General features: G+C 35.2%; 1 protein-coding gene across 5 annotated transcripts in view; it reads right to left on the bottom strand.

Annotated features, from left to right (window-relative positions):
* Positions 1 to 210: 210 nt before the first annotated feature.
* Positions 211 to 13,524, bottom strand: part of LOC117331792 (trichohyalin-like) — a 67,772-nt gene continuing 54,458 nt past the window's right edge. For all 5 annotated transcript variants that reach the window (XM_033890677.1, XM_033890678.1, XM_033890676.1 and 2 more), the window contains one exon: positions 211 to 2,707. Coding sequence is in view for 3 of the 5 variants with exons in the window: in XM_033890675.1 (XP_033746566.1) it covers positions 2,681 to 2,707 (27 nt within the window). In the remaining 2 variants the exon portion in view is untranslated. The remainder of the gene's footprint in view (positions 2,708 to 13,524) is intronic.

Raw genomic sequence — 13,524 nt, 5'->3', positions numbered from 1 at the left:
GTTTATTCCATACATAATTGCTGATATTCGTAGGAACCCTTTAGATACAATTAATACTGTAAAGACGGTTTATCTGAAGGGGACAAGTACATGTCTGTAGATATCGTTAGGAAACAATCATTCAATGTGCCTCCGTAGTCAAATGTATTCCACCAAGTTACCTTTATTCATATCTAGAAATGCCCAACATAAAAAAAAAAACCAAAAAACAAATTTTGTGATTAATATGAATTTATTTCAACAATAGTGTTAACATTTAAATATAAAATATATAGAGTTCTTGAACAAGAGTAAATATGTAAATCTAATCACCTGACTGTAGTTCGTGTGACAACAGAAAGGGTTCTAAATTACAACGAAACTAGAAGTCAGGCTTTCATACTTGCTAAAATATGTCTCTCTTGTAATCCATGAAGTTTTGATGTATATGGACGGATTAAATAGATCTGGACGGAATGTCAGAATCAATCTTTGCATAGGTTATGTTTTACCAAGACATTTGAAAATTTACGTCACAGAACCTGACGAAAAACAATATGGACTCTGAATCGGTTAAACACTTGGCTTTGCTGTAGTTAGCCATTCTGTAAGCAAACGTGCACGTGGGATGTCCAATCTACTTAATTACAGTTCTTATCACAGAGGTTTGATTGCGGGGCAACGACATTATGTGTTCACAACTCACGTAATCAATAGTTCAACATCAATATAACTCTTGTAGCGTGCATGTGACAAGGAAATCATTTCATTAATAGGCCTAGCTCACTTCCTAAAAATCTTGCCACAAGATACAAGTTATCAGTATGGGTGACAAGTGATGCAATAATTATAAATTATGTACATTAATTTAGCTCGTCGTTATTTCTGAACAGGGACCTATAATGAAACGTCCCTGCTCTGAATAAGGTAAGAAATGTAAAATCTATCCCTTCATTACTCCGGGTCAAAACGTACCTAGGACATGAAAGGTCTCCAAATCTAGTGGATTAAGGACTGTCTAAAGCCATACCTATTAAATAGTTAATTATTCATTCATACATAATAACATTACTTACCTGTAAGTAACATTTTTAACAAATCACACTGTGAACTGGTAATAAAATATGTAAATAAGTCTATAAGTATCCTGACCAGCAGGCAAAATAACAAGACAATTTATATACTGTACATGTACAAAATGTATGTATTATACAGTAAGCTACATGTAACAGATACAATATATTGATCAACACTAATCAAAAACCTCAGGTGCGCTAGGTACCAGGAAAAGTTACCTGATTCCTACAACTGTATGAAGGTAGAACCATTTCAGATATACAGTATACCTATCCCAGGGTACATTTTCACTGAGGCTTAAACTCACCAATAGCATAATGTCGAAGTAAATAATTAACTGTAATCACATTTCAGGACTTTTCACAATAATTGCAAAGTAGCAAATTAGAAAAACTGCAAAATATCATTGAAATTCAGCAATAGATAAATGCTTAATCAAGATTCATGTAACATGCTATGATAATTCCAGATTTTACTGCAAACATTATGGTATTTTTACCGGAATGAAATCAGTGAACACGAGATAGTGTTACAGCGGCTGATCAATGGTATGACAATCCATTAAAGTGCAAACATTCATCTATGATCAACATCATATTGACATAATGTAATTGAAATGGATGTAAAGCAAACTCCATTCACAAAACTTCGCATATGAGATTCATCTAATGAATAAATTACTAGAGTTTTCCGCTACGATGAACATTCCCTTACATTAAAAATTAATGATGTTTTATTGACAAACATAAAAATAACCTGCCAGTTAATTATAATTATTTCAATAACTACACCACATATCAATATAGAATGAACCATTACATAACCGTTACAAGTGGCCGAGTTTTGTAACTCAACAATATTCATTTCCATTAATTGGTTTAACATGGACTTTCCATGGGTAACACTACTAAATAAAACATCAATTTACTTTATCAATTAATCATTTCTACTTCGTTACATTGAGCAAATAATGATTTTCTTTTTTTTTTTCCAAATGAAATGTTTTAAATTAACTTCCAGTACATTAGTTAATTGAAAAAATCTGATTACTTTGAGCCTGAATTATAATGTGATACACATTGCAGTGAATAACAAATATCACACCTTCACTTTATAATGAAAATATCTAAAAAATTAAAAGACTGAATGTCTTATTCATTTAAGGTGTAAATTACAAAAAGGCACTAACCGATAATTAATGACCAGGGAAAAAGCATTGGTCCTCAATATGTAATATAAAAACGCCACTGTATTGATTCTATGCAATTCTATTACATGTAATAACATTCAGAATGCATTCCAGAAAATTCTGATTTACAAAACAGTACACCTCAAAAAGATCAATATGGAATTTTGTGCCTTTTCATTAACGATATAATTGTAAGTGAGAGTCAATGTCCGACATTATTTATCCATGCCTTCCAAACATGAAGCTTTCCATTAGAGCTAATGAAGAGCATGTCAATAGAATACACTGATACATTTAATTAAGATGACGCCAAGTTTTCCATTAATAAAAAGGCTTCTAGATACTTGTGATGTGGCAATATTGTTTGTCTGGCTTTCCTCAAGTGGTTCGGGTATCCTTGTCACGATCACATCTGGTGGTCTATTTCGTTTTCTTTTATTTGTCCCTAGAAGCCGAGGTATTCTGCAGAAGTAACAAAGTAGAGATTAGTTTTCTTTTTCAGAAGAAATAAAAGGTCAATTTTTATTTTATTTTCGTTAAAATAACTTAAAACTATCCAAAACAAACATCGATTGTGAATTTATTTACAACTCGTTCTTGTATGCATAATGTTAATCCGATAATTCATAGTTTCAAGTTTTCTTACTGTGAATAACGGGAACATAAAGTTATTAACAAACTGTTAAAAGTAGATACTGGCTCTTGATCTTAATCTGATTCTACATGACACAACAGGGCAAGTGTATGTCAATAAAGAAGTAAGATCAATCATACGTTACCATCACAAATACATCAACCAAAGCTACTCACACATTATGTCCCGGTAATAGGGAGTGTAGGATACATGAAAAACATGGAGGACAGTAAACTCATCTGCCACTTTACGTAACATATAGGTTTTCAAACATAAACATCTTGATATAAATTTATTGTAACGTATTACAACTGTACTTTTAATGTTTTCAGAAGGTACATTTATTTAAAATTTACAATTTTGGATTCCGAAATATAGCGTTATAAAATTATGTGTAATAAATGAAGGTATTGACTGGTTATTCGAACAAGCTGGCACATGTGACGTGCCCCCACCCTCGGTGAAGATGTATTCGTGCTCGGTACTGCAACATGCATGTACAGATTTGAATTACACCGAGTGCCTACAATCAATACATAGATGACAATATTCAGTGTGAACTGACAGTGTTAAGACGTGTCTGAACTTATCTGTATACACATCCTGTCTTAATGTATGTAAATACTCAATATGCACAATTGATAAAAAAAAAATGCATCAAACGTATCAGGATGAGTGTAAAGAATTCAATTTATTACCACTTTCAAGTGAACTTTTATATTGTGAAGGTCTTACGATTGAGGTACCAAAGAGATATAAACGTTGCTGTGCATTTATTTCATGTACATGAATAATGTATACTAGTAGTTATTTACTGGGTTGGGGTGCAATGGATCAGAATGTTGGCCCTGAAGCTCTCGGAACGACCAAATGTACTTTGCACAAACTGAACCCTTTCACTACAATATAAGTTTGATTTCTTAACTTGCTTTTAAATCTAACTCGGCTCAGATCAGAAACGATTACTTACTACAGAACGAGAAAACCTCGTGTTTAAAAAGTGTGCAATTAAAGATTTACCAGTAATTCTATACTTCAACAGTTATAATTTTAAAATACATTTTGCTTATCAAACATTTACGGGACGGCGAAAAAAAATCAGCAGACATTTTTTTGTATGCAGAAAAATTGTTGTCTCGTGTTCAGATCTAGCTGTTTAATAAGTACAAAAGAAATTGCACCTACAAATACCTGTTATGAAGTATTTTCACCGGGACAACATACATGTACCTGTATGTTATTAAGGCGATACATTAAAGTCGCGAAAGTGCACCTCCTTTCCCACCGATATACAAACTTCCATAATGTCTATACATGCTTTGGACTGTTCAGGTGTTAAATTGTGTTTGTATGTACAAATATTTGGATCTACCTGGTGACATTGACACTTCTTACCGCTAACATAAAATAAATGTATCTTTTGTCCAAACCTGACGCCGTCGATATATATGGAAATAGGAAGTCAATAATGGCTAGACTTTTTATATTCTGTAGACAAATAAGTCTTTATAGCAAAGCCTGAGTTTTGTAGCTGTCTTTTCTCTAGTTTGTTACACTTTCACAATTCTGATCAATATACTTTTCATGAGAATCGAGATCTACGAGTGCAAGTCTATAAAAATGCTTTGATATAATAAAGAATGCCATTTCAGAAAATGTTACCAAATTGATTTGAAACTAGAACGTGTCTGTAAGACATAAATACCCTCGCTTCCATTTGACACAAAACCCATAGTTTTGAGAGGATCGCATCAGCAGTTCATGAGATTAGATAATTACATTGCATCAGGACGGGCGGACATAGGTCTATATGCCCCCTCCCCCCACCACATTTCATGGAGTGTGCATAATAACAGGAAAGGGTTTCTACTGATGTTCAACCCAATAATAAGGATTAAAAAGGGAAGCCAATTAACAGGATATAAAACTGAGTCTTCTCTAAAAACAAGAAAACATGTCAATTATATATACAGTATGATAAAATAAAACTTTATAAAGATTGGCCGGAATAGGACGTGAAAATTCTAACCTGAATATGTACATACCAACAAGGGACTGGTGTAACAATGTAATACATGCTCAAATGAATTAGCCAGTTATTGCTCAGACAGACATGATACATGTACATGTATATGATTATTATATACCATGTAATGTAAATTCACATACAAATGTATTATTATTTTAGCGGTAATTGTTTTTTTTTTTTTTTTTTTGCATTCACACTGGAAACATTTTGCTTAATTTTGATTTTGCTAATGACAGTCTTTCTACAATGTTTGATGGCAAACATTGGCTGTAGAGTGCTTATTTATCATTCCGCTAATCTGCTTTAATCTGGTTTTGCGCTGAAATTTGAGGACGCCAAATTATGTACTTTTGCAGTATCTAAAAATGAGTACCTTCTCAATTAAATCTTGAATGAATGAGTACAACAGGCTCATTCAATATTAAATGGTTACCTTTTTTAAAAGCAGGTCAAAGACCGAAGGTCCGCATATTAAAGTAGCCATGGAAAGGTCTTGTCACAAGGAACATATTTGTCAAATACCTAAGCTGTTATGGAATTATCTCCATGTCCGACAAAAAAAAAACAAACAAAAAAACAAAAAAACAAAAAGAAAAGAAAAAAGATCCTAGAGGGATCCTTTCGCCCAATTTTGAAAGATCTTTGTTGGTTCTATGAAAGATTGGTCTTTTCTCTACTTTTCCATTCTTTCACGTCTTTCTTATCCTTTGATAAGAAAGGGAACCTACATTTTCAAAAGGATCTGAGGGGATATTTCTGAGAGATATAAAAAAAAAAACAAGCTTCAACAGTTAAAAGATGGCTGTTTGTCCAGATCCGACTGAAAATTGAATGGCAACTGTATTGGCACCAAGGGGAACCTACTCATCAAGATGCAGATACTCATAAAATAGCAAAAGTAAACGTTAATTGTCGAAATCCAAGATAGTCGCCTTTTGGCCATTTTGTTTTCCGGTCAGACTAAAGATTGAACGAAGGAGATTTAGGAACAAAGGGAAATCTTTATCGTATAAAGATTTAGAAACATTTGTCTGCCGGCCAATTTGCTTTCAGTCTTAGGTCTCAGGTCAGTCTTAGAATTGAATGGGCACAACTAGGGACCAAAGGGAACCTGCATGTGAAGTTTAAATTAATATCCTTCCAATACTGCTAAATAAATAGCGATAACAAGGACTGTTTACTGACGGACGAAGGGCGGTTTGAATAACCAGCCATCTGATGATGGTGGCCTAAAACATTAAATGGTATTATGTAGGGTAGGTTACTCAGAAAAAGCTGATTACAATGCACTTCATATGGTATTGATTTTATATAAATTCTATAGAATAACTTACGCGTCAGTTAAACTTTTATAGACAGCTAAAAATCTCCCAACAATCGATTGAATACCTGTTCTACCTTAGCGATCTAACGCATTTATAAAAAGTTTGCCATAAGAAATGGTGTCTGCCTTTAAAAGGTGGAAGTTGCACAGGTGAAAACAATTAGATTGTGATTAATTGGAAATCAATTCCTCCACTACAAAGCAGAATTGTGTAATCAAGCTATCTTTAATTGTTTTCTTTCATTGCCCAATCCATCATGTAGCCTGGCCTTCCTGTTTGGTTGTCGTGTCCATCAGTAGCTTATCACATCCATGAATCTTGTTAACACAGGTCATTCTCTTTAAAACCACACTTTAAGTTTTACACAAACATGTATATTACCTATAAGATTCAAAACATTGACGCTTGTGTAAAAAAATACTTTTGTTAGGTAATGGCTACTACCATCACTGTTTTAGATCTAAATGGTTATTTCAGTTTTGTTTCACATGGTATAAGCTTATCGCTTCTTTGAAATACCAAACGCATGCAGATTTGTACAGGTAATGCAATTTATATTCGCTAGGACAGGATGGTTGCATTAATCAAAATCTGGGGCGAGATGTATTGGTTCTAAATGCACGAGTCTAGGAGTGGCCTACCCAGATGTAGGAATACATAATATCAATAATGGCCACAAACTGCTATTGTAAATTCTGGTCGGAATCACAATAGCGTGTGATGTTAGGAGGTGTTCCAAGCCACAATTTCCTCTACAAGTGTACAAAGATGTGAAGGCGTCAACAGAAATCAATGTAAAAATCATAGATTGCATAGATTATACAACATTTAAATACTTCATACAGCTTGGGTTAAGCTCAAAGCGTTATTCTGAATTTAGACTTTAATTACGAGCCTAAATAAAACGTTTCCAATTAATTGTTCAAAACATGATCATTTGATATGATATCCTTGTATGTCAGTTGCTAATTAATATGCCCTGTTAATCACTAAAATGTTAACGAATTTAGAGTAATGCATGAATATTATTCCATAGATAACTAGAACTGTCGTCCGGGGGCCAACTCATACACTCCCCTCACCTCGAATGATGTTATTTGTAGAATAATGAAACTAATTGTAGTCTTGTAACAGAGGTAAATTTAGCTTTCCTAAACGGGGAGGTAAATTCTACCTCTTATATATTACGCACATCTACAATGTTGTGGGTAAGTTTAGTTGAAATCACATTGCATTTATATGACAAGTCCCTCAAACGCCTCCCATATTCCCGAAGATACAAATGTGGCCTCTATGACAACGAAACCCACGCAGGTGAATTTCCGGTCTCTATGACAACGAAACCCATGCAGGTGAATTTCCAGTCTCTATGACAACGAAACCCATGCAGGTGAATTTCCAGTCTCTAAAACCCCTATACACCAATTTCCATAGAAATCAAACAATATTTGCTATGGTAGAAGGATACTTATTCCATCTTAGTTAAGCCCTAAAAACTTGAATTTATACAAATTTTAATAAAAAAAAACTACAACCAACAAACAAGAAAACCTCATATAACAAGAAGATTATATATATGCTGGACAAAAAGCCTTTGCTGCTTTGCAGACTGAAATGAGTCATGTCTCCAAACGTGGCTTTTAATCATTATAGTAAATAAATTCCTGTTTAAAAATGCTGATTTAATGCAAGAAAAGGATCAATGCTTGTTTGTATTTAAAAAAAAAAAAAAAATTAAGAACCAAATCAATGGTTGCTATTTTTGTACCTTAATGAAGAGAAGCAGCACAACACAAAAGGAATAGGAAGCTTTGTAATTTGTTCAGGGATGTTAAAACAATGTCAATGTTTGTTTGGTTGTTTAGGGACTAAAGATATTTTGACTTCACAAACTAGTTTCAGGTAACCAAATATATCTGATTAAATAAATTGTAAGGCAAAACATCTAAGAAAAATGTACCAAATAGACTAAAAACTCCCATGATCATAGATCTAATCTTCCTGTTCTAATTACGTGACAGACATTCATCTTGGGTACAGTCTATGGTACTTCCTGTAAACAGACTAGCATATTCAATTATGGATTGCCGTTTAATCAAAGCAAATAAAACAGGGATATACTTTGAAGAGGTTAATGTCAGGGTTCTGGAGTAATCCTGAAATTGTCCTGATAACAATGTAATATCCTTATACTTGTTCTTACTAATGTGTGGGCTTTAGGAATATCAACTGTAGGATGTTTAGTTGTGTGTTATTGCAAGTGTATGGGGTTCGTGGAGTGTTTGTTGTAAGATTGTTGGGGTCTCCTTGTAGCAGTTAGTGACTACCTCACTGAATAACATGCATGTACGAGAGGCCCGTCACATGCCATCCAGAGCAATTAGATTAAAGTATCCCACGACAGTACAGACCGGCGCCTTTTCTCGACTTCCTGAGAAACACTTTGGTAAGCAGTATGGAACCTTCATCCGAGATTACACGACTGGCACTCCAAACGACTGAATTTTCGTGGCCCATGGTTGGTGAGTTTAAGTTGCAGGTGTGTTGGTTGTAGGTGTGTTGGTTGTAGGTAAGATTTAGTTGTTGGTGTATTGGTTGTAGGTAATATTTAGTTGTTGGTATGTTGGTTGTAGGTGTGTTGGTTGTAGGTGTGTTGGTTGTAGTTATGATTTAGTTGTTGGTGTGTTGGTTGTAGGTGTGTTGGTTGTAGGTATGATTTAGTTTGTGTGTGTTGGTTGTAGGTGTGTTGGTTGTAGGTGTGTTGGTTGTAGTTATGATTTAGTTGTATGTGTGTTGGTTGTAGGTGTGTTGGTTGTAGTTAAGATTTAGTTGTTGGTGTGTTGGTTGTAGGTGTGTTGGTTGTAGTTGTGTTGGTTGTTGTGTATTGTTGGTTGGTGAGTAGGTTGTTTGGTTGTAGTTAGGAGTTAGTTGTTTGTTTGATTTAGTTTTGTTGTTGTGTTGGTTGTCGGTGTTAGTTTTGTGTTGTTGTTGTTTGTGTTGTGTGTGTGTTGGTATTGTGGGTAAGATTTAGTGTTGTTGTTGGTTTGTTGTAGGTGTGTTGGTTGTAGTTAAGTTTAGTTGTTGTGTCTTGGTTGTGGTTGTGTTTTGGTTGTCGTTAGATTTAGTTGTTGGTGTGTTGGTTGTAGGTGTGTTGGTTGTAGTTAAGATTTATGGTTGGTATGTGGTTGTAGGTGTGTGTTGTAGTATTAAGATTTAGTTGTTGTGGTTGGTTGTGGTGTGTTGGTTGTAGTGTTTGTTGTTGGTGTTGTTGAGGTGTTTGGTTGTAGTTGTGTTTGTTGTGTGTTGGTTGTAGGTGTGTTGGTTGTAGGTAAGATTAACTTGTTGTTGTGTTGGTTGTAGGTGTGTTGGTTATAGGTAATATTTAGTTGTTGGTGTGTTGGTTGTGTGTGTTGTTGTGTATGTTAGTTGTTGTTGTTGGTTGTGGTTGTTGGTTTGTGTTGTGTGTGGTTGTAGTTTATGTTTTGTTGGTGATGTTGTTGTGTGTTGGTTGTAGGTGTGTTGGATGTAGTTAAGATTTAGTTGTTGGTGTATTGGTTGTAGGTGTGTTGGTTGTAGTTATGATTTAGTTGTTGGTGTATTGGTTGTAGTTAAGATTTAGTTGTTGGTGTGTTGGTTGTAGGTGTGTTGGTTGTAGTGTTGTTGTTGTTTGTTGTGTTGGTTGTGTTTGTTGTTGTTTGTGTTGGTGTTGTGTTGGTTGTGTAGTTTGTTGGTGTTGTTGTTTGGTTTGTTGTGTTGGTTGTATGTGTGTTGGTTGTAGGTAAGATTTAGTTGTTGGTGTATTGGTTGTAGGTGTGTTGGTTGTAGGTAAGATTTAGTTGTTGGTGTATTGGTTGTAGGTGTGTTGGTTGTAGGTAAGATTTAGTTGTTGGTGTATTGGTTGTAGGTGTGTTGGTTGTAGGTAAGATTTAGTTGTTGGTGTATTGGTTGTTGGTGTATTGGTTGTTGGTGTATTGGTTGTTGGTGTGTTGGTTGTAGGTGTGTTGGTTGTAGGTAAGATTTAGTTGTTGGTGTGTTGGTTGTAGGTGTGTTGGTTGTAGGTAAGATTTAGTTGTTGGTGTATTGGTTGTTGGTGTGTTGGTTGTAGGTGTGTTGGTTGTAGTTATGATTTAGTTGTTGGTGTGTTTGCTGAAGGTGAGTTTTGGCTGTATGTGAGCTGGTTGTAGAAGTGTTGGTTGTAGGAAAGTTATCCCGTTGTTTGCAGGTGTGTTGGTTTCAATAGATATGTCAAACTATGGGACACTCTTATCAACCACTGGAAAAGTAAGCAACCAATACAAAACTAATATCACCTGCTTTAGGGATAATACAGTTATGTCATCATTGTCAGAGATTGCGGCCGGGAGTCAGTGGTTCTGTCTCTATATTGATACAAGTAATTAGTTCGGTGAGATGAAAGCTTTCAACAACAGGACTCCAGGTGCAGGTTATGTTACTGCAAAGCTTCAATTATGATAGGAGGACGGCTATATGATAGCTACCTAATGATGTCTGTGGTACCATGACTACCACCTTAATTAAAGGTGTTCTCATTAGGGAGCTATCTGATCCACAGCTAAAACCTTAATACCCTTTAATAAAATAGAAGCTTTCAATGGGAACTTGTGGATTTGCTTGGTAATTAAAAATCTCCACGACGGAGATGAAACCTCCAGGTATCTGATAAATTATAGCATTTTTATCACATATACCCTGTGTTATTACTTATCCCTAAATTTAGGCACTAGAAACATAGTGGTATATATTTCTAACACTTAGCAGCAGCCTTACTGACCAGGTACATCTGCATTCAATACTTAGGGTTGTATACACATTTACATAGGTGATCTATCTTAATTAAAACATGTTGCCTAGCTACACATTAAGTAAATTTGAGAAATAATATCATGAAAAATCACACCATAATCACAGAATAGCTTATAAGACCAGGGTCTTGTTGTTCAAAAGATGATTAGCCTAATCACTTGATTACCAGCAGGGAAAATGTCATTGCTTCTTTAATTTACAACCTCTGCGTGCATATTCTGAGGGACTGTGGTATATTTTCATAAAATTAAGGTTTACCAGAAACCGTTTTATCAGGATTTTAAAGATATTTTAAACTATGATTAGCCTAATCACCTTTTGAAAAAACTGGCCCTATTTGGTCTGAGGTCAACAGTGACACAGTTAAAAATTCTCAGTGGCGTAGTCAATTACCATTAAACCATGCACCTCGTTAACACAACAGTTAAACGTGTTCAGGGGAGTAGTCAATAACCATTTAACCATGCACCTCGTTAACACAACAGTTAAAAGTGTTCAGGGGAGTAGTCAATAACCATTAAACCATGCACCTCGTTAACACAACAGTTAAAAGTGTTCAGGGGCGTAGTCAATAACCATTAAACCATGCACCTCGTTAACACAACAGTTAAAATTTCTCAGTGGCGTAGTCAATAACCATTAAACCATGCACCTCGTTAACACAACAGTTAAAAGTGTTCAGGGGCGTAGTCAATTACCATTAAACCATGCACCTCGTTAACACAACAGTTAAAAGTTTTCAGGGGAGTAGTCAATAACCATTAAACCATGCACCTCGTTAACACAACAGTTAAAAGTGTTCAGGGGCGTAGTCAATTACCATTAAACCCTGCACCTCGTTAACACAACATTTAAAGTGTTCAGTGGCGTAGTCAATTACCATTAAACCATGCAGTTCGTTAACACAACAGTTAAAAAGTTTTCAGGGGAGTAGTCAATAACCATTAAACCATGCACCTCGTTAACACAACAGTTAAAATTTCTCAGTGGCGTAGTCAATTACCATTAAACCATGCACCTCGTTAACACAACAGTTAAAAGTGTTCAGAGGAGTAGTCAATAACCATTAAACCATGCACCTCGTTAACACAACAGTTAAAAGTGTTCAGGGGCGTAGTCAATAACCATTAAACCACGCACCTCGTTAACACAACAGTTAAAAGTTTTCAGGGGCGTAGTCATTTACCATTAAACCATGCACCTCGTTAACATAACAGTTAAAATTTCTTAGTGGCGTAGTCAATAACCATTAAACCATGCTCCTCGTTAACACAACAGTTCAAAATTTTCAGGGGAGTAGTCAATAACCATTAAACCATGCACCTCGTTAACACAACAGTTAAAAGTGTTCAGGGTCGTAGTCAATTACCATTAAACCATGCACCTCGTTAACACAACAGTTAAAAGTTCCTAGGGGCATAATCACCATTGTTCTTATAACAAAACTGCTGTATGCTAAACATGTAAAGATTTATCAAATTCACCAGAGTTTGTTGTTATAGAAATTATACTTAATGTAAATACCAGAAACCCAACAGACCTGTATCGCTGGATTCTAGCTCGTCTTGGTTCTATTTATAAAATACATAAGACTTTTGGTCAGGCTAGTGATGCCCCCATACATATTGGTGAAAATCCTATTACCTTTAAAATAAACCCTTAATAATGAATCTGAACTTCTTGATTATGTCCCTCTGTCCTAAGGATTTACAGACACCCCCTCCATTTAATATAAAACTCTGTCCTAAGGGCTTACAGACACCACCTAATTTAATATGAAACTCTGTCCTAAGGGCTTACAGACACCACCTAATTTAATATGAAACTCTGTCCTAAGGGCTTACAGACACCACCTAATTTAATATGAAACTCTGTCCTAAGGGCTTACTGGCACTCCCTTCATTTAATATAAAACCGTCCTAAGGGCTTATAGACACCATTAATTTAATATGAAACTCTGTCCTAAGGGCCTACAGACACAACTAATTTAATATAAAACTCTGTCCTAAGGGCTTACTGGCACTCCCTTCATTTAATATAAAACCGTCCTAAGGGCTTATAGACACCACTAGACACCACCTAATTTAATATGAAACTCTGTCCTAAGGGCTTACAGACACCACCTAATTTAATATGAAACTCTGTCCTAAGGGCTTACTGGCACTCCCTTCATTTAATATAAAACCGTCCTAAGGGCTTATAGACACCATTAATTTAATATGAAACTCTGTCCTAAGGGCCTACAGACACAACTAATTTAATATAAAACTCTGTCCTAAGGGCTTACTGGCACTCCCTTCATTTAATATAAAACCGTCCTAAGGGCTTATAGACACCACTAGACACCACTAATTTAATATGAAACTCTGTCCTAAGGGCTTACAGACACAACTAATTTAATAAGAAACTCTGTCCTAAGGGCCTACAGACACAACTAATTTAATATAAAACTATGTCCTAAGGGCTT

This window comes from Pecten maximus, chromosome 7 (genome assembly GCF_902652985.1).
Source record: "Pecten maximus chromosome 7, xPecMax1.1, whole genome shotgun sequence".
Lineage (NCBI taxonomy): Eukaryota > Metazoa > Mollusca > Bivalvia > Pectinida > Pectinidae > Pecten > Pecten maximus.
This window is presented reverse-complemented; position numbering and strand designations above follow the sequence as displayed.